Genomic DNA, 23,225 nt, shown 5'->3' on the forward strand with positions numbered 1-23,225 from the left:
AAAAAAAAGCCTCGCACACCTCTGCTGGTGACAGTCAGGCTCGATTTCTTTTTGTCATTTTCTTTTTAGCCTTTGCAGCAAAAGCTGAGAGATGAAAAGCATCTATTTTGCACCTCTTTCTGTCAAAAGTCTGAATGAGCAGGAATCTTTGCTGGAGGGATTTTTGTTCTGTCCTCTCTTGACATGTTCAGACATGGCCTTTCTGGCTCCAGTGCAATTATCTCCTACTTTAAAAGCTTCAGTGAATGCGCTAGGGAAACGCAGTTATACTCAGCTCTTTTCAATTAACAACTGTTTTTCACTGGTGCTTCTTGATTCAAGAATTATTGCACATATTTTAGAGTTGATAGAGTTTGATTTCTCAAATTGTGGACTTTGGGGAGAAGTAAAAGTGATTTTCAGACAGTTGCAGTCTGTTTTGCATACAAGCATCCCTTGCATTTTTTTAAATAATTTATTTTTGCATTCAGAGTGTGCAATATTAACAAAAAATGATGTTGAATGTTTTTTTCCGATAATGATAATTAAACATTATTTTGCTTAATGTGTTTTATTTTTTTTTCTGGTACCTTGACTGGTTTAGGCCCGTCATAAATGAATAAATATGACACTTAAACCACCAGTAGGTGTTGCCGAGTGCCTGTCTTAATTAGTGAATCATTGAATCATTCATTCAAATGATTTATTCAAATGGTTGATTCATTTAAAAAACAAAGCCAGTGACTTCATGAGTAGTCTTTATGAATGGACTATTGAATCATTGGCTCAAATGATTCATTCGAAAACAGATTCATTTGAGAATGAAACGTCACAATGTTTCTCTGAGATGCACAAATGTTCTGATCCAACTTTGTTTTTTTTTTACTGTTGTTTAAGTTAATATCACACAAAGCTATTTTGCATATTTATTGTGCTTACAGGTCTATTCATATTGGCCAATATGAACATTATGTTCACTTTGTCACGTTAGAGCAAAAACTGTGCTGAATCTTTACACGTTTTATTTTGCTTTTAGTCTCAAGGGAAGCATTGATGGAGTAAAAATAACTCGGGACGCAGGTGGAGTAATTAGAAGTGTAGTGTGCTTGGCGTAATGGCTTTATAGACAACATCTCTCATTTGATATGAGGTCGCTGGCTGAAATCTCTACAGGGTCATGTTATGTTTCGCTTTGCTATTATTAACATCCCTCAGCACTCCGTCAGGCTGTACTTCAGAGCCCTCGGTGAACCTCTTAATGCCAGTTTACTCAGAGGTCACTGAACTTGAAGGAAGGATTTGTTATGTGGCTTCCAGTCATACACTGTGCAACAAGCATTCAATCATTATTGTTTCCCAATAAAAGGTGCTCAGGAGTGACCAAGCACCATCATGCATTTCCCAGGAGAAAATCGTTAAAGTAAAAGAAGGTCATGTGCTTAATGAACTGAACTGAATGCTGACTGCTTTAGAGTGAAATAGTATGCATTATGCTTCATTGTCACGTTTTCTCATCACGTTGCATGTCAAGGGTGTCCAGCTCTAATTGCTCTGCATTTTTAATTTCGATTTTGTGTAATACCTTTTGTCCTCAATTTTTGACAGTCAGATCAAATAATGGATCAAAACATGTTGTAAAATAGTCAGTCGAATCACTTCATGTTTATTCATCACACTGGAAATTGAAAGTCAAGTAAGGTTCATTACATTTTGCATAATATAGTTCCCTCATGAACATTGTTCACATAATCACAGCAATTCAATTTGTTTTGTGGTTTATTGCTTTAATAATGGTTTAATTATTAAAATATAGTTATTAATAATTATTTAGATTTGAAATAAATATATATTTAGGAATATATATATATATATATATATATATATATATATATATATATATATATATATATATATATATATATATATATATATATTCATTCATACATACATCTTCATACATATATAAACACACGCTAATATTATTTATTAATCTATTTTTCATCACTATTCTTACATTAAAAAACTTGTTTTTAAATTATTACAATTATGTATTTAATTTTCATGTAACATATTAATAGTTTTTTTATTATTTAATTAATCATTTATTATATATATTTTTAATTAATTAGCTAAGAATTAATAATTTTGAATTAATTTATTTAAATAGAAATTAAGCTAATTCTAGTCATTTGTGATTGTTTCAATATAACATGTAATTTATTATATGCTCATATTTTTGTTTAAAATGGTTTATTTCTTTGACAAATAATTTATTCATTTAAATATTGTTAATTTTTTTATATTTCTATTTTGTGTAATTTAATTTTTTTAATGATATTATAATTCTGTTAGCTAACATTGTTAAATATCTTCTGTACCAAGCCGCTGTAACATTCTGTGCCTTTCAATGGCTTTTTATTTCAATTCCTAACACTCTCAGGTGAAGTTCAACCAAATTGAGCCCTTTTCTCTCCAGGCTATTCATATTTTCTATTTCCTTGTCTTTTTAACCTGTCATAATCTGTGAAGATCTCATCCTTCCTCTTTTGTTCTCCTAAAGATTACCATAAGGCAAGTTTCATTCGGCTCCACAAACTTTCTCACTATAAAAAAGTGCAATTTAATTTGAGGGAATCTCAGTGGCATCAGAGTTCCATCAGCTTCAAGTGCCAGCGGCTTTGAGGAATGAGAAAAAAGACAAAATAACATCTGTTGAGAAGGGAATAAATGAAGGGTGAAAAATCAAAGTCTCAGACACTCACCTCACTGCTGGTGTCGAAATAACTAATTTCATTTGTTGGCTGATATTTCTTTTTTATCAGTTTCTCAACTGTGTGTTAACAGAGATTCGCATGTTTCCATGTGCTGTATAATGAAGCAGGAGCGATGGGCGGCACTCTGATGGGTTTAATCATTAGTCATGTTCAATACATTCATCCCAAACACTCATTTACACGCACACTAACTCATTGGCTCTTTCTTCTCTTTCTCTGTCCCTTGTCCAACACTCCACAATTGCCACAAGGTATGCGTAAGCTGAAATTTAGAAATGTTTGTGCGTTCAGATTGATGGAGCTGGAGGGAGTACCTCAGGGGTGTATCTTCAGTCCCTTAATATTGATGGCATTGACGTCAGCGGCACACTGCCTGCTGGTAAATGAGCTTCAGAGAGGACCATGCTGTAGAAACAGTATAAGTAATGTAATTTTTTTGTTCTTGCAGGAGGGAGGTTTAAAAAGGAGATTGTGGTGGATGGACAGAGTTATCTCTTGCTGATCAGGGATGAAGGCGGCCCACCAGAACTGCAGGTAAGCCTTATTTAGTTATTGTAGTTAACCAAAACTAAAATTAAAAGCATAAAAACTATTTTTACTTGAAATAAACATTATTGAAATAAATATATATATATATATATATATATATATATATATATATATATATATATATATATATATATATATATATATTATTCATATATATATATTATTCATATATACTTTTTTATTTCAGCTAAATGCCAAGACAATATTTCTCATTTTAATTTAGTTTAACTTGATGTACTAAAATAACTCAAACTAAACCTGAAATAAAAACTGTATAGTCATTAAAAAATTACTGAAACTCACAAAAACACACAACATTACTTTAAAATGTAATTAATATTAAAATGAAAACAAAAAAATGTATATAAAAATTTTTTACTGTGCCAAAATCGGAATAAAAACTATTAGAGTATTTCATTTATACAAAAAATTATTTTAGCATTATTTATATGCTATTATAGTATTTTTTCATATTTTGATAGCGACATTTATTTTTATTTTTATTCACTTATTTTAATAATTTTATTGTGCGCTATTGTAATTTTTATTTAACTGTTTTTATTTAGCTTCAATTTAGCCATTTTTATTTCAGTTTTAGTAATTTTAGTACTTCAGCTTCATCTTACTTATTTTGGCTAGTTGCCAAGACAAGATTAATTTTTGTATTGTTATTTTTTTAAGCTTTATTTCAAATAACGAAAACAGTTTAAGCAGTTTTAAATTTTGTAAACCATGCTTCAAGAAACGTCTAGTTGTTCCTTTAATTATGAAGCTTTATTGAAAAATGTGATTAAAATCTAAGTTATAGAAACAATTATTATTATTCTGTCCTCATTTCTCGTGTGTTTTCAAAATGGAATGACTTTATTTCTTATGTGGAACACAAAAGGAGATGTTATGAAGAATGTTTATGCTGCTCTGTTCCATAGAAAACTGTACAACAAGATATATATGGACCAATGGTTATTGAGGTCCAGAAAAGGATGGAAAAGCATCATAAATATTGTCATTAAGATTTATAAAATACAATGAACTGATAACAGTTCACATTATGGCAGATAACCAATAAATATGCAAATCCGCATTGAATTGCAATATTTGTTAAGTAAGTTTAAAAATAAATCATTTCGTATGTTCAAAATTAATATATGCATGACAAAATATTTTTTGATTTGCTAAAAATAACTTGTAGCAGTGTTATTCAATTATTAGTGTTTTTATAGATTAACGTAGTGTGTTTAAATGACTGCACAGGTAAACTAATTTAAAAAATATGGAAATTAACATACTTAATGGTCGTTGTTTGCTTTCACTGTATGGAAAAGAGCATCGTGAACATTTTTGAAAATATCTCCTGTTGTTCTCCCCTGAAGAAAGCACTTTTTTTTTTTAAGGACATTTTCTGGTCATGTAAGGACATCTAACTGTTGCTTTTGTGGATATTTTTTTTTTTTTACATATTGCCATGTTAAGTACTAGCATTACACCAAACACATTAATTATCTTGTTCAATTTGCAGCTCCAGGGGCTGCATGCTGACACCGCGTTACAATAATTGATGATATCAGAGAAACTAAGATTTTTCAAAAGTTGAGAAAAGCAGAGAACGGTCCTAATAGCTACTAAAATATTCCACAAATGTGTCACCCAGTCCTCATTCCCCCAGCAGAGAGCGGGACGTGAGACCGCGTCGAGATGAGCCGCTGTACTTACCCCGTGGGGCCCATTTCAGGATGGCCCTGTTTCCACATTTTGCTGCGGCTCAGTGTAATTATAGTCTGATGGTTCTCATGGCAGCTTTCAGCTGTGCCGAGCGGGGAACGAGGATTTGAAGTGAAACTCTTCTGCCAGTGTAGCTCCTGGTGGAATAGTGGCGATAATTATTCTCTGTTAGTCTGTGTTCCGTTTAGCTGGTTTTATGGTAATGTGTAATTGATTAGAATGCAAATTACCACAAGAATTTGTAATGTGGCCCTTCAAATTTAAAGCAGACGTCAATGAGTGCGTCTCAGGGCTTCGAAACAATTCCAGTTACTGGTCGTGTAATTTATCCATGATTAGAATTATTCTCCTACAGATAATCAAAAACAAATAGAGGAATAACTCACACATGGGCTTCAGTAAACAACTAAGTTTGCTTTAAATTACTCTGTAGCTGTTCGGATGGATGGATGGATGGATGGATGGATAGAGGCTTTTAGATAACTAAAACTGAAAAAAAGCAAAATCATTTGCTACTTAAACATGAAAATAAAATAAAATGTATATGTTTTATATTTCTACTAATTTCCAATGGAGAATTTCTTTAGTTTGGTTTAATTTGATGTTATAAAATAACAAAAATGTATATAAATACATGCATAATTACATTAAATAAATAAAATACACACACACGTTTTTTATGAAAGATGTTTCTTTTATATATGTGTGTGTATAATATAATTATATATATATATATATAATTCTAAATTATAATAAGAAATGTGATTTTTTTTTTTTTTTATTCAAGCCTGTTGAATACAATTATTAATTTCTGTCAAAATATAAAACCTACTGATCACAAATTTTCTTAACATATTACTAAATACACAAAACGCAAAACAAAATGACTATAAATATGAAAATGGAGAGTAAAAAAATGCTGATTCAAAATATCACTGCAATGCATTATAATATATTTTCATGTGGAAAGAATAAGCAAAATCTGATGGCTCAGTCAAAAGAAGTTATTTCGAGATGGTTGGATTGAGAAGGTTTTGTTGACGTGTTTCAGTTTGCTGCCTGGGTGGACGCGGTGGTGTTCGTCTTCAGCTTGGAGGATGAGATCAGCTTCCAGACAGTTTATAACTACTTCCTGCGTCTCTCCAGCTACAGGAACACAGCAGAGGTTCCCATGGTGCTCGTGGGGACGCAGGGTGAGTCACAACACCATCACCGACTCCATTATTCTTCTACTGTAGAACACAGGACACGTAAAACACGATGTGCACTTGTTTTCATTAAATCCGCCATGGAAGTCTCACACTTAGTCATCTTCTAACGGTGACGGGATGGTACATTTGTCTTGGAAGGATAAAAAGACTCTTTCTTACACATTCACCCAGTACTTGTATGCAAATTGCTCTTTGATGAATTGCATAATTAACAATTATGAACATGTAGATGCTTTACTGTCATTATGTGTGCCGAAGAGCTAGTTTAAAGAAACAGTACACCCAAAAATGAATATGCCGTGTCTTATCCCATTATATGATTTCTAGATGCCATCAGCGCTGCCAACCCAAGAGTGATAGATGACGCCCGGGCTAGGAAGCTGTCCAATGACCTGAAACGCTCCACGTATTATGAAACCTGCTCCACCTATGGTCTTAACGTGGAGAGAGTCTTTCAAGATGGTGAGATGCCTGATGTGATAACAATGTCTCTAAACGCTGTATTAAGAGTTCAAGTATTTATCCTCAGGTGTGAGTTTGCTAACCTGGTTTGCAGTTAAAGGGATAGTTCATTACCCCATCCTAGGTGTATATGACTTTCTTCTTTCAGACGAATACAGTCAGTTATATAAAAAAATGTCCTGCCTCTTGAAAGCGTTATAATGGCAGTGAATGGTGGTCGAGATTTTGAAGCCCAAAAAAGTGCATCCATCCATCATAAAAAGTGCTCCACATGGCTCCGTGGGGGTTAATAAAATAAAACATTTATCCAAGCCAGTGGAATTATCTAAAAATACTTTTAACCAATTATCCAGAAGTCCAGTTTGAATATTTTTTTCAATAAATAAAAATAACAATTTCCATTTACACACTGTAAGAACATAACAACAACAACAACAACCATAATAATAATAATAATAATAATAGTTGTTTTTTAAATAAATGAATTTTCATTTAAACTGTATAAACATAATGAGAAACAACAACAATAGTAATAATAATTATTATTCATCATTATTTTTGGTATAAATTAGATATTTAATATTGTTATTATTTTTATTTAGACAGACTACATTTTTTTAATGAATTATTAGTATCAATGTTATTATATAATGCATTATTATTATTTTTATTACTGTGACTATTATAATAACTACTAGCATGTTATGTTTTATTGTTGTAGTCTAATGATTGTTTTATTATGTCAAAAAGCAAAGGTTAAAGCAATAATTACAAATCAGCTAAAACATTAATTTCATGCTGTTTATCAGACAAAATAGTTGGCATCATCATAAATCAACAGTAGTGGTCAATATCACTTTTATCATATCAGCACATTTAAAGGATTGGTTGTGAGACATGCTGAATGCATCATCATGCATTGTTCTGTCTTTGCTCTGGATCCTGCTTTTATCTCCTCGTCTAACAAAGAGCGTGTTTTTACGTCTGTAGTGGTTAGTGCATTTATGAACAATCCTGAAAACCAGCTGGAATATCAGTGGCACTCTTTAGTTCACTGATAGCGCTCTCTTCCGCCCACTGTCGTCATGTGGCATTAATGTATCCAGCGTAAGCTGCAGAAATCTGCCCACACATCTCTTTTGTGTCCCTCTAGCCGAGGTAGAGTGGTTTCACAGCACCTAGAAATACATATTACATAAGAATTCATCCAGCAGCCGTACAGTAATCTGGCATCGCTGCTCTATATATCCATGTGAGACCTCCTCCCGCGGATGCAGGGGCTGCGATAATTCCAGCAGCTTTATTGCTCCGCAGTGTTGCAGTTTCCTCCGCACTGAATAATATCGTAGTGGTCAGGACTGATTCCTCTCGTCCCTGCCTTTATTGCCGGGGTGTTGACGATTGCCGTTTTCTCCTGCGTGTAGTTGCCTCCTCTGGCTGCATTTGAAATAATTAAAAGACAGAGATGCGCTTGTTATCTGGAGACGGTGAGACTTTGTAGTCGTATTTCTGCTTGTAGTCATAAATAAGTTCCCATATGCATACTGTAGTTGGTTATATGCAGGACTAAAACAGCTAGTGTCTAGACAGGCTGTGCAAAACATGTTAAATTGCATTTATTTTTACCTTTCATTACTTTTTTATGACAAAATATGTATTTTAAAATATATTAAAAAAATTATATCTTAAATGTTATGTTTTCATGTCAAACTAATATACACATACTTGCATACTTTACACTATTGTTCAAGTCAAGAGTCTTCAAATACAGTAAAATTGTGAAATCTTATCTTTGAATATATTTTAAAATGTCATTTTTATTCTTGTGATGTAGTTTTTTTATTATTATATTGAAACCAATTCACTGTTCTTTTAAGAAAATAGAAAGTTCAAAAGTAGAGTATTTGTTTGAAACTGAAACCTTTTGTAACATTATGAATGTATTTACAGCTAATCTTTTTAATGCATGGATTGCACAGTTGTGATATTTATGATGTGTGATTGCAGTTGCTCAGAAAGTGGTGGCACTGAGGAAAAAACAGCAGCTTTCGATTGGTCCGTGTAAATCTCTGCCCAACTCTCCCAGCCACTCGTCCGTCCCAGCCGCGTCCATCCCCTCTGTACACATCAATCAGGTGAGTCTGGGGCGTCTAGGATCAGCCTCATTCATTCAAAACCTGGCCTGAAGCAGCTAGCATGCCAACTGCAAGCTGAATCACAGAGAAAAGAACTGGCTTGTTGTTATTCAGAAGGCACATATTTCATTTCATGTAAAATGGTAACAATTTTTCCCACCAAAACTTTGAAAAAATCTGCCATCACAAATAAATTAAATACAGAAATGTTTATTATAGTTTTACAACAGTGACAATAATTCTAGAAGCAATGATGTTTAATGCAATAAATGGTTTACCCGGGGTACTAAGTATGCAACAAAGCCAAACGTGGTATCAAAATGCATTTTTATGATGTCTTACTGAAGACTCGAAAGTGCTTTCCTATCACCATATTTCTATGCATAGTACAAGTTTGAGAATTGGGATGGAAGAAGAGGCCTTAATGAACTATAATAAACTGTATAAAATGTGCTGCCCATCAAATTCCCAAAATTCATGCTGATAATATTACTATATCTCTTTTGTTCCTTTCCTTTTCTTAATTGCTTTCATCTATCTATCCATCTGTCTATCTATCTATCCATCCATCCATCCATCCCCATTCCCTCTCTGTCTGTTTCAGGCTGCTAATGGAGGAGGTGCATTCAACGATTACTCCTCCTCTGTTCCCTCCACCCCCAGCATAAGCCAGAGGGAGATGCGCATCGAGACGGTGGCCGCCTCCAACACTCCCACGCCCATCCGCAAGCAGTCCAAACGGCGCTCCAACATCTTCACAGTAAGTATGAGGCAGCTAATGCAGAGCACCACGCACTCCCACTACTGAGAGTGCTGGACTTCCCCTGACTGCAGATCTCCCAGCAGCCCCTGTTGCTTTCTAATGGCCAGTGAGCTAGAGAGAAGCTGTTTCTAGGTCTGCAGTGAGTGGGTCTGCCCTTAGGTCTCATCACCCCCTTCCCCTCAAACCCAGGGCAGTGGAGGGCAAAGCCAGAGAGCGTAATGCCATCTCTGACCACAAGAGGGAGGTATGGAGCTGAGTGTAACCGAATCCCTCCTGCCTCTGCTACCACTGAAGCGCATGACCACATGCTTTTTATAGCTACATATTTCAGTATGCAGAGAGGCAAGCATTAAAATGACAGATGTTTAGGAAAAGGAAAGACACTTGGATTTACCCTTATTTTGATTTGCCTCGTCCTTTATACACTGTAAATCTAAAAGCTTTACACCAAGGGAACTTAGCTTTTTATCTTCTCTGGATTTGAATACCTGCCCTCCCCGATACTGATGTTTTCCCTGTGCCCTTCCTAATTTCACTGTGTCAATCAGTAGAATTCCCTTGCAAGCCCCGCCCCCTTCTCTTCTTTAACAGACATTCACCTAGCGTGTCTTTCCGCTGGAGCCAGACAGAGAGAGAGAGGCAGAGCCACACACACACTGTACTAGCAACACCACCATCTGCAATCTAACCAGTCAAGATCCACCATTGTCCATTCAGCCAATCACCAACCCCCCTCCCCCCAAACCAATTGAATTTGCCCCCATTCCCATCCCCCAATCTCTCCTCCAATCAGAAGGATCGCGCACGGTGATTGGCTGCTCTTGTGCTAGCTTCCCCTGTCCTCTTTCTCCCTCCCTCCCTGCTAGGTCGTGTCTAACCCCATCCACGCGAGACACGACGCTCTGCCGGTGCGCATAACGGAGCCGAAGCACGCCACCTACCCCGTCTGGGTGTCCGAGTGGCAGAGCGAGCGGGAGTTTCAACTCATGACCTTCTGAGGAGCCGGACTCACGGTGTGGGCGGGAACAGGGGTGAGGGCGGGGCGGGAGAGTGGGAGGAGCCAGTCCAAGGAAGGAGGGGCCACGCAGCCTCTCAACGACGTACAGAAGATGGCCGGGAGATCCGGATCGGCTACTAAATGTCCCCTTACAAACGACATCTCCAACCAGTCATCTCATTGGCAATTGGATCGTGACAGCCACTCCGAGCTAAATTTTCAGAAATAGCATGCAAAAAATGAGGAAAGCCTTTATTTTGTGTTTGCTAGCTGACCACTAGAGTTTTCGGCAGCTTTTTTCGAAGTCATATACATATAATTTATGTTAGATATTATATTTTTGGTTCCAAGTCAAGAGTGGCCTTATAATCAGACTTTTTAGTCATAGTGAAAGAGTAAACTTGTTACCTAGTAGAGTGAAGAATATAATTTGGACAGTCACCTACAAAGAAATATATATAAATATATATATATGCTTGTGTGTGTGTGTACATATTCATATATATATATATATATATATATATATATATATATATATATATATATATATATATATATATATATATATATATATATATATATATACACACACACACACACACACACACACACACACACACACACACACACACACACGCACATATATATATATTCAGATATATAAATACCAGTTCAATAAATTAAAGTAAGACTGGATGAAAAATGTAGGATATAACAAATAATTTTGTCCCATACTAAATAAAAAAAAATCATATTTACATTTTGAAGAAAGCCATAATTCAATATTTTGTGAAAGATATTATTTAAAAAAAATAGTTACTTTTTAAAAATGTAAAGACTAAAGCTCATGTTATTATTGAATAATATAAAAGAACAGTTTGCCGATTTAGTAATATTTCCTGTCACCTCATAACATTCTCACATTAATATCATTTCATAAGTGTGTGTCTTTGCCACTAGATGTCAGCAGAGGACAGGAAACTAAGCACAGTGCTTCCATGATACCTAAAACGACCATTCAGATATTTTTGTCATTGGTCTAATGTGGCATCTGTTTATTTTATTTAATTTTTTCTCGACACATCATCACTTTTTTGCCCTGTAAAAAGCCAATAATCATACTCCATCCGCCATCATCTCCAATATAGATGTCTACGCATTTTTTGCGATCCATTGCTTCCCCAACCCCCTCTACAATCTTTCTGTCCATGCTCCCCGTGACCAAACTGTTTTTGTCGATATTTCCAGATTTGTTCTTCTGTTTCCAACCTTTCTTCAACTAAAAGGGCTTTCCAGCTTCTCCTCAATTAGACGAGCCCTTGATGGTGTTGGTACGACCGCAGTGCATTATGGGAGGGGGTCCTCAGTGAGGACGAGCAAAACAATCGCTGCTTTATTCCCCCTAATAGCCCGCATTGCATCGTGGGTATCACCATGGCTTTCTTGGACACTTGCCCCTTGGCAGCCATGGTTGAGTTTAAAGGACATTTGGTTGGACAGAATAAAGAGAGATTTCGAACTTGCGTTTCACTGAACTGAATCATAATCAGTCCTTTTATTGCTAAATGTTCATCGTGCACTGAACAAACCCGGACAATAGCCATCAACAACGTCCCCAAAATTTAATCGAAAGGATGCTTTGTAACTCAAACGGACAGAACTTTTTGCGGTTATTCCGACCACTTTGCCAAGATATTGTTTTTCCTATTTATTTTGCCTGTCTTTCCTTTGAGTTCTGTGTCTGATGGGTTAGTCTAGCTGGTCACACTTCACACCGAACGACGCAAAACCGCATCCGGCGTCTCCCGTGTCATCTTTATTAACAAGACCACGGCTTTGTGAACCACGTCATACTGGAATGTGATGCTAGTCGAGGTCCTGATGCTGCACGGTCGGCATAGCGACGGATCCCTCAACAATATAAAGATGTGAATCCGGTTTCCGGATGACATAGCTTACTTGTTGGTGCCGGCCGATATGCTGACCACCATTCAACTGTGAAACTAACATGATGTCACATGACGCCCTGAGACGTCACATTGCGTTGTGATGCATTTATAAAGCTGTGCGTTTAGTTGATGCAGGTGCCGCCGTGACGCCCGGATGCGGTTTCTTCGCTCGGTGTGAAGTCTGAACAATATGAAGGCCTTCATAGACGTAGAGAAGCGTGACAGAAATGCACCGACTTGTATGAATGTAGTATCTATTTGTGACCCAGAGCCATTATTTTGTTTGATTGTTTTTGCTTTTTCATTTTTTTTTAAGTTCATGACGATGTGCCGAGCTGAAATTTTCCATGCGTTGTACACTGTTTAATTTTTTTTTTATATCATTCAATAATGGACAAATATAGACTGCCGTATATCTTGTATTGAATTTGATTTCCAATGGTATTCTAAAGAAAGTATATTCTATACATATATGAGATATATGAAACAGCGCCTCTTTAGTCAAACTCTCTCTTGTGGGAACTGCAATGTGTGGCTCTGCCTGTTGACTATTTCCACGTAAACCTGTGACTTGATTTGTATGGTGTCTGTATATATCCAAACGAAAAAAAAAATAAAACTGTTGAAAAATACACATTAGCCTAGTTTATTTGAGTCGATCGTGAAACTTTCTCTCTTTCTCTCCATTTGCGAATGAGCGCCACATGTTGATTCGTATGAGACCATAATGTTGTCTGTGGGGTGTGAATGCTCATTCATGTTGCATTGTGGGTCGTTTTGAATGAGAGAATTCAATGTTTAACGTTTATTCTTTCCCTAATGCCATTTCCAGCCGCTGGAAACCAAAGGACGTCTTGAAACCCAGAGCTGAAATGATGTCTAAATGAATTCCCTAACCTTTGCTTTGTTTCAAATGTTTGTGAATCTAACCCTAATTCTGAATCTTTTTTTTTTTTTTCGTCTGATATGTTTATCCCATGATTCAACAGGCGGAAGCTGTCGGAAAAAATGCACTGTATTAATTCTTCTTGTTTCCCCTCTGCTAACCTTTCTCACATTTGTATATAAAGCTGCATTAATGTTCTTGTATTGGTTGAATCTGATGCTTCTGTGGTTGGTAAAGCCACAGGGAGGCGTCAAAGATCACAAAAGAGCTCTTGGGGGGTTAAGTTCTGACTTCCTGTGTTTCGTTATTGGTCGAACTTGATATTTTCCGTTGTCGTTTTGTTCTGTGTGTCTGTCCTGGTCTGTGTTAATATATATTTCTATATACTGCACGTTCAATGTGCTGCTGTATGTTTGCACCGTTCTGCTTGCGCGTTTATTTTCAGCCTTTTCTTGCGATTTTATGTTGTCCCCCACGACACACACCAACACTCACTTCCCTTTACATACATACACTTCACACACACACACTAGAGTTAAGGCACAACTCACACACACACACATCCTCCCCACCTCCATGTGCATTCCCAGTTTATTCTGTGCACTGACATCTTGTCTTGTTTCTTTGCAGTCATGGAAAGCCAGTGATCAGACAAAGAGCATTGAGAATAAAACTGACAGTATAGGGAGTGGAAGGGCCATACCCATCAAACAGGTACGTCACCACATTCGTACACTCATTATATGAGGTAAGTACACTGTAGACTGTTTATGAGGATCAAATGTCAAATGTCAGTATCTTAAGTAGTGATTTTGTGTGTATATATGATTTGTGTGAGTGTGTCAGCACTAAAAGAGCATGCAAACTTTTGAAAGACTTGAAATTATGAACTTGATTGCTTTAGGTTTTCTCAGTCAGTTTCTTTGTGCGACCACTAGATGTCAGTGTAACACAGTTCACTTTATGTTGGCTTCTTCTATGGAACCTGTTGTCAGTAATGTTGGTAGTTGATATGCAGAATGCTGAATTGTATGTATATCATTATAATTATATTATGTATATTAGAAAGATATATGTAATATGCATACCACAATAATTTGGCAACTTACTCTTTGCTCCAAAATCTTTTTTGTGAATCAATCGCAACATTATAAGAAATTGGTAGGAAATATAAATTGTCTTTGAATCCTTAAATTTCTATTATTTAGTGTTTATTTTAGGTTTATATTGGATATATAGTTTTAGATTTTATATATATATATATATATATATATATATATATATATATATATATATGTATATATATATATGTATATATAATATATATTATTATTATTATTATTATATTTATATATGATTTATATATCATGATTTCACTGAATTTGATTTAAAATTGTTATTTTTTAAATAATGTATAGAAACTTTTGGCAACCTTTAACATTCAGGAGAAGGAAATGTATAAACATTTTTACATTTTGCATCTATCTTTTTTTTTTTTTTTTTTCATTATATGGGTTTGAATTGAAACTGAAATCTGTTTAACGAAATGCCCAAATAGAGCTAATGTGGTTTTGAAAGGATTCATCTTGTTAATTAGCAGTAGTTCTTGACGGAGTAGCTGTCAAATATTTATTTTTCTTTGGTAGAGTTGTTTTTTTTTTGAGCCTCTGATTCAATTTTCAAATGAACCCTAGCCTTAACCTTTAACCCCTGCCAGAGATTAGCATTGTTCACATTGAACAGACATCATCCCCATGACACGCGTCACAAGCAACCTCTGACTTTAAGCAAATCCGGTTGCACACAGTAATTTACACACAAAAGAGTTTTAAAGTCTTTTCTATTTATTTCTATTTATTTAGAAATAGTTAGAAGTATTTTATAAAATTAATTTAAAAATGGTTTCAATATACTGAAGTAGTGTCTAAATAGTAGTTACAAATCTGATAGTTTAGAAGAAATTTATAGAAGCAATTTAGAAGCAGTTTTCATATAGTAGTTTAGAAATAGATTCCAAATAATAGTTCAGAAATAATAACTATTACAAATGGTAATTTTTCAAGGTAGTTTAGAACTTGCTTACAGAACTAATTTAGAAGTAAATCAAGTCGTTTAGAAATTGTTTTTAATTAAAGTAGTTTAGAACTACTTTAAAGAGGTAAAATAGTAAAAATAGTAGTTTATCTGAGAAATTCTTGCCGTGTAGTAGTTTAGGTATGTTTCCATATAAACATGATTTACAAAAGTAATTTGGAAATCATTTCCAAATAATATTATATAAATAAACTAGTTTTGAAGTAGTTTGGAAATAGTTTCAAGAGATTAGTTTATAAATAAAGGAGTTTAGAAGTAGTTTACAAAGCTAGTTTACAAATATTTGACATAAAGCAGTTTGTAAATGGTGGTTTATAGAGAAAGCAGTTTTGAAAGTTTACACTTTAGTTTTCAAAAGTAGTTTGTTGTGAAATTAATTTTCTGATTTAATGTAGTCGGACGTCATTCAGAAATCAGTTTCTGTTGTGTGCTCTGAGAAACTGGACTGCAGTTTGCATGAGGAAATTTTATTATAAATTAAAGTTCTGAAAAGCAAATTCATCTCAATTTAATTTTTTTCTTACTGAAAAGTGAATGAGCAATCAGGTGTATATGGATCATAACATTAAGATGACACGTCCCTCTCATAGTTAACATATCACACGTCTGTATCCTCTCAGTCAACCTCCTTTACACTCCAGCTTTAAAGATGATGCCTTTAAGAGCCATCAGTGTAATCTGTGTGTTTGTCGTGGAGAGTCACAGAGAGAGTAAAGGAGAGGGGCACGCTGGCCATGCTGGGACACCTTTCAATGGAGCTGATTCTCTGACCAGTCAAATGCACAGTCAGGAAGATCAAAGTGCCATGGGAGTATAATTACCTCCCACTGGGCAAATTACACACTGTGGACCCCCCCAATCAGTAAAGATGGTAAATAAGGACAACAATAGCAGTGATAGCTCAGGGGTGACACAGGGAGACTGTCAACAGAAGGCTTTTGTGTTTAATCCCAGTGAGTTCCTCTCTCTCTCTTTCCCCCTGCGCTGACCACAGAACGGAGGCCATCATGATGAGAGACGTGTCTGTTTGAGCTGCAGGAAGAGAGGGATCGCTGTCGGTGTGTCTGTAGCTTTAGAAGATAGAGTCAGACAGGTGTTGGGCTTTAAATAAGGTGCTTGTATACTCATCTTGGTAAAAAAAGGAGTCTAATGTAAATAACCACCTTTTGTATTAGGGTGAATGTATTTATTTTTTATTTAACCTTTATTTAACCAGATGATATCATTGAGATTTAAAACCTCTTTTTCAAGAATGTTATTATATTCAAAATATACTATAATGCAATTTATTTACATAAATTCTATACTAATTTATACAAATTTTACTGTAATTTAAATTTCTTTAACATTAGTTAATTTTATTTTACTCTAAATTTAAGTCAGATTGTTATGCTATGCAATTTACATAAAACTTTCTATTTTTTATTTTTACTTTTTTCTCATATTTTATTCATTATATTTGTAATCCAATTATTTACATTATTTTTTTTTTCAAAAGTTACTCTAATGCTATTTGTTTACATAAAAAGGTATATTATTTATTATTTTATGCTCAGTGCTGTTTGCAATTTATTGTCATATTTTCTTTATTTTTCACACATTAGTGTAATGCAGTTTATTTTAATTTAATTATTTTTCAATCAAAAATTTATTGTAATGCCGTTTATTTATTTACACCAAGGTAATACAACAAACTACAATTATGTATAAGTTATAAATATATTTATCATATTTATTCTACTGAAATTAAGAAAAAAATGATTTGAAATGATTTAATATTATATTACAAAAAAGTGTAGTACACTGATCATATTAGATGGCAATATGGTGCTAGATTTCTGATGTCAGATTTCTGAGACTTATTCCAGTGCAAACTTCAAATATAACTTTGGTGTTACCATCGTCGTCTTCAAAAACATATTAGCACTTGTTAACCTGGTACTTTATAATGATACTTTTATGTAAGGAATAGGTTGAAAGTGTGTTTTAATGATTTCAGAAATATTGTTTTAGTATCTGAATTATCATAGTACATAGAGGTCATTTGTAAAGTTTCACAAATCAACCCTGTACAAAACTTTTTTTTTTTTTTTCCTGCTAGACATTCATGTTTCTCTGCTCTAGCATTGTTCTGTTTCAGCACCGTGGGGTGTGATTTCACCGATCACGTTTATGCATCCATGACTGTTTGAAACAGACGTGACTACTGTGACGTTCATGTACAAACACAGAAGCCTTTGCCAGAAGAGATCACCCGGCTGGCCGTTTCACTTATTTGACCGGCAAACCAATAGCACTGCTGTAGATACACATGCATTATTGAACAAGACCAGTTCAGCTAACAGATGGCTGCTGCTTCATAATGTTCATGATATACTGTGGACGCCAAATACCGGCCACATCTTTCTTTACAGTGTTTATACAGGATTATCCAATCAGTCAGAGCTGGAGAAATTAATAAATACATCTGAAGATGGACGTGAGTGCTTATGCATCACATCATTTATTTTTCATTATTTTACAAGCTGTTCTTTACATATTTTATTTTATTCCATTATGTTTCATTTGAAGCATTTGTCTGACGCTTTGATCCAAATCCTGATATGTTACAAAATAATGTTTGAAGTCCTTCTGAGAGACTCTTAAGTGTCAAGAGGTTTTCAGTAGTATTTCTGGAGTGGTTGAGTAGATGGAGTTGTGTTGAGGAGAGGATTAGGACTTGATTGTCGGGTAAACACCATGATACCCAGTTGACCCCGGGTCAGCACCTGATGTAGTGTATTCTTCATGTGGATTAGTTTCCTTCAGTGTCGGGGTCAGAGCCCTCCTACTCTCTCACTCCCAACAGGGAGTGGTAAAGCGCACAGGAGTCTTCCCTAATCCCCTAATTAAGCCAAAAGAGGCCCCCCAAACCCCCCTTTGCTCTCTGCCGCCCACCCCGGAGCACCTCTGTGCACTTCCAGTCCTGGGCGGAGAGTGTTTGTCCTGGCTGGACTTTAGGGGATAAGTGCTCAGTGAGTGTTTTTTTTAAAGAACAGCGGGGGATTGATGGTGAGGCCTTGAGCAGGGGACGGGACGGAGGCGGAAAGCTTTTGAAGAGCTGGGGATCACAGGCTCGAATCCTCGTGCTCACAGAGGTCACAACAGGCCAAAGAATACACACCGAGTCCATGCACAAATTGGATTTAGCCTCTGCTCTCGCCCCACAGCACTGATATGAACCCCTCACAGGCCTTCAAGAGCACAGACACAGAGCTGGTGCCCAATCCAACCTTCTTCACCAATGTAATGTTACTTCATGTAAACGGAATGTTGCCTTTACGTTTGTAGAATGTTCCTCTAATGTTATCCCAATCTAACCTTCTTTACAAATGGAAAAGCGATTCTGGGCGGGATTTTTTTTTCCTCTTAAACTTACTTGTCAGATTTCAGAGCAAAAAAGTTTTATATGTACATTATTTTTCCCACCTACTGTATCTGAAATAACATTTTGTTTAGAAACATCTTATGGTTGAATGGATTGCTCTGAATTCGATAATATAATATTGTAAGTGTACATAAAAATTGTATGTATTCTAAAAAAATATATATTTTATATTATTAAAAAAATGATTTATGTAAATAATTTATTTGTACGTTATTAACTTGACAGTTCTATCAAAAATAGCTTGTTTTTGCATAAAGATGCTGAATGTGCATCTTTTAGTATATGTTTGCATTTTATATAGTATATGTATTTTTATATTATTCATGCTTTTTATAATTCGAGTGAAAAGTGAATTGTTTTGTGGGGAGCTTACATGGAAATAAATATACATAAATACATACATTATATATGCATGTATGTATGTATATATGAAAATATTATTTTGTGTGTTTATTAATTTGATGGTTCTATAAAAGTTATCTTGGTATGGCAAAAAGACGCTGAATCAAATTACTTTAAAATATGTTTTCAAAACTAGGAGTGACAAGAGGTGTCTACTTTTTTTTAGTAGGTTATTTGGAAACATATAATGTAATGTTTTTCTGGCTATTATTGTATAATCTCTAATTTGTCTATAGGTTCTATAGGGATGCATTGTGTAGTTTTAACACTGAAAATCTTAATTGTGTAGACAGGCCTTAATTGAATGCAAATGAGTGTGTGTGTGTGTGTGTGTGTGAGGCTCGGCTGTGAATGAACATGAAGCTTCACAGTGCTGTATGGGGAAACTTCTCCATTACTTTATGACAGTGTCTTGACATCTGATCCTCCTTTAAACTGATTTAAATGATTTTAAAATGTTTCTTAATTAAATTCCCCAGCTGGTCATTTATTCAGACTATTGTGAAAGCTTTCCGCTTTGATTTGAAATCTTCTCAAAACTGATTGTTTTTGTCTTGAACAGGGGATTTTGTTAAAAAGAAGCGGGAAGTCACTTAATAAGGAGTGGAAAAAGAAATACGTCACGCTGTGTGACAACGGTCTGCTCACGTACCACCCCAGTTTACATGTGAGTATGTCAGCTGCTCTGCTGTTAGAGATCAGAAGTCTGATTCATTTTGCTGAATCAGTTCATTCTGATGATTCAGTTCATTCAACCAGTTCAATTAAATGATTCGGTGATTTGTGTTTGGTGTAAATGTATGCATCCCAATTTGCCATCACACGTTTACCTGTTAACCAACCATTTCACTCAGAAAATGCTTGTAAATTTCACAAATAATCACAAAGAATTGGCAAGTAACACACTGAATGGATGTGAATTAAAAAAATAAAATAAATATATATATTTTTTTCTTGTCAATTTTAGAACTTGAATTTACAACTTCAAAAACTATTTATAATAATAATTCAAAATATATATTTTTTTCATTTTCAAAATATAACAAATGTTTTAAGTTCACACACACACACAAAAATCTAGAATATATTAGAATATGTTTAAATACTAAAACTTAAATACTTACATGTTAGAAGAGACTTAAATACTATATATGAAATACTTAATTACTAGAGTATGTAATTAAATAATACTGACATTTGTTGGTTCAGTTAGACTGTAAACAAATATTTTTCAATTAATGGAGATACTTGCTTTTCATATTTTTATATACTGCCCAGATTGTTGATATACAAATTATTATAATTTTTTCTTTTGTTTTCATTATTTTTTTCATTATTTTTTTCTCTCTCTCTCTGATTGTTGAGTTAGGCTTACTATTGGTCTTGGATTTTATACAAACCATGAAAAAAAAGGACATCCTAAAGTTCTTTCTTGGTTAACCAAGTTTACTTCATGTAAACATAATGTTGCCTTTACGTTTGTAGAATGTTGTTCTAATGTTATCCTGAAGTTCTATTAACATCTGATTTCCTTTACTGTCAAGTTATCTACAAACACTTTGATTCATGCGAACACTTCTGCGTAAAAAGCGAAGTGTTCACAAATCAGACCTCACATTCCAGTTAAAAACACCACGAGAGCGATTATGATGTTAACATGACAGGACGTTTGGGCGGGACATATCGATGGGGTTGTCTAGCATGTTTTAATGAAATTTAATTTGAATGACACCATGCATTTGAAACCGTTTAGATTCAGTATAAGAGACCCTTTGCTATTTCTGAGGTTTCCAGTAATCCAGACGAGAGCCAGACAGGTCAGCTGCTCTCCGGTTGCTACAGCAGCAAGCGTTTTTAACGGCAATCTCCACAGGAACTCCACAGTCTGTTCCGCGTGGAACATTCATCTCTGTCAGAACCCCCGCGTGCCCTTAATTCCTCCGAAAATCCCCTGCCTCTGGTTCTCTGGCTTTCTCACACGGCCCTCGTTCCCCTCATTTGCATACGCCGCGCTCACACCTATCTTTGTTCTCGCGTTTCTCCGATGCTTTTAACATAGGTTCATACTTAATAAAGGCCTTCTAATTAAGATCCACTCAAGGAGCGGTGTACCTTGACCATGCAAGACGTGTTACACGAGACACGTTTAGAGGCCTCCGCGGACTATGTCCAAAATTAATCTCTTGTCCAAACTCACGTCTCTCACGTGTTTATTAGCGATATAATGCGCATCTCACGCCAGCGATGTGTGTAATAGGCACACGATGCCACGGGCGTCATAATCGTTAGAGACGTTTGGGTTTGGACACCTGTGGACCACTCGTTTAGTTCAACGAGAAAGACCTGGGGAGAGAGAGAGAGATGCACGGAAAGACGGTTTAATTTTGCGCCACAGCCAGCCATGCTATCCCACAATCCCCTTCTGTTAATTCTGTCTGCTACATCAATTAAATTGTTTGTAGAAACTAATTGAATATGGCTTAATCACACATCTTAATAGCTTTCTGCGCCTCAAACTGGCTGTTAATTCCAGCAATAAAATGGAATGAGAGCGCTCACTGGGTAATTAGTACTGAGGCTTTTGAAGAAATTAGTGCTTTATGGGGCGCTATAAAAGTGAAGAGGAGTTGGCGGGAGACTTTCGAGGCCGAAATCTCTGCTCGCCTCTTTTGTGCTGAGCAGGGTGATTTGCACCTCGGTTTAGCCCATTTGCGCTTTGTAGACTCCCATGAAAATGGAATAGCTCGATTTAAATGGGAATGAGTCATTAATGCTAATTTTGCTAATCTGCGGCAGCGTGGAAACAGGTGAAATAGATTGCGTGGGCCTGGTGTTATTTTGATCGTCCAAAGCCACTGTTTGTTTTACAAGACCTCTAAAAAGTTACTTATAGATGCATCTGTGCGTTGTTGGTTCACGAAAACTTTAGTCAAAGTTGGTGGCGTTTCATTTGATGCAAATGAAAGTGAGGCAGTGAATGATAAAACTGCAGATGGTTATACACTGAAAAATTTGATTTAGAAACAATTTTCACTCAGAAATTGCTAATAAATTTCACAAATGATTACAAAGAAATTGGCATAACATATTGACGATTAACAATTAAATTAACTTTTGAAGTAGAAAGTGTTTTAGAAAATATTAAAATATAATTTTCTTGTAAAACGTAATCCAGTAATCTTCGAACAATATCTAAAAGTGTACTGTTGAGTGTAATTTATTTTCAAAATATGAAAAAAACTATTTAATACTAGAAATATTAAAATATAATTATACTTAGACTTAAATACTAGAAAATACTTAGTGGAACAATACTGGAACCAGGTAGGCTGTAAAAAAATATTTAACATTTTTCAAATTTTAATGCTTAATTCAATGTTACTTGCCATTTCTTGAAATTTGCTAGTAACTTCTACCTTTTTTTTTCAGAGTAATGTGCATTCGTCCAATTTATTTATTTATTTTTTTTTTTACTCAAATAGTCTTGTTCATACTCATTAAGAAAACTATGATTAGGTTAAATTGAATTGGAACCTGAAATGTTTTATTTTGGAACATATTGAATGGGTTTAGCCTTTTACAGCCTCATTCTCGTTCACAGTGAGTCAAACATTGCATACATTTGGACATTTTTCCCGGCCTGGATCTAAAACTACACAATGTCATGTTTTATTTTTCAGGACTACATGCAGAACGTCCACGGTAAAGAAATCGATCTGCTGCGGACGACAGTGAAGGTCCCGGGGAAGAGGCCGCCCAGAGCAGTGGCAACGGTCGCCCCTACAGCCAGCCCCAAAACCAACGGACTGACCAAAGACTGCACTTTACAACTCGGCATCGGGGCCACAAGTGAGTTTGAACTCTGGCAGTCGAAT

General features: G+C 35.3%; 1 protein-coding gene across 4 annotated transcripts in view; it reads left to right on the forward strand.

Annotated features, from left to right (window-relative positions):
• Nucleotides 1-23,225, forward strand: part of agap3 (ArfGAP with GTPase domain, ankyrin repeat and PH domain 3) — a 142,483-nt gene that overhangs the window by 73,101 nt on the left and 46,157 nt on the right. For 3 of the 4 annotated variants that reach the window (XM_026258325.1, XM_026258326.1, XM_026258324.1), the window contains exons 4-11: nt 3,202-3,287; nt 6,076-6,217; nt 6,563-6,697; nt 8,705-8,832; nt 9,437-9,592; nt 14,058-14,141; nt 19,913-20,017; nt 23,031-23,199. In XM_026258325.1, coding sequence (XP_026114110.1) covers nt 3,202-3,287; nt 6,076-6,217; nt 6,563-6,697; nt 8,705-8,832; nt 9,437-9,592; nt 14,058-14,141; nt 19,913-20,017; nt 23,031-23,199 — 1,005 coding nt within the window. The other variant, XM_026258327.1, reaches the window with a different exon arrangement.

This window comes from Carassius auratus, unplaced genomic scaffold, assembly GCF_003368295.1.
Source record: "Carassius auratus strain Wakin unplaced genomic scaffold, ASM336829v1 scaf_tig00214714_1_2670353, whole genome shotgun sequence".
Taxonomy (NCBI): Eukaryota; Metazoa; Chordata; class Actinopteri; order Cypriniformes; family Cyprinidae; genus Carassius; species Carassius auratus.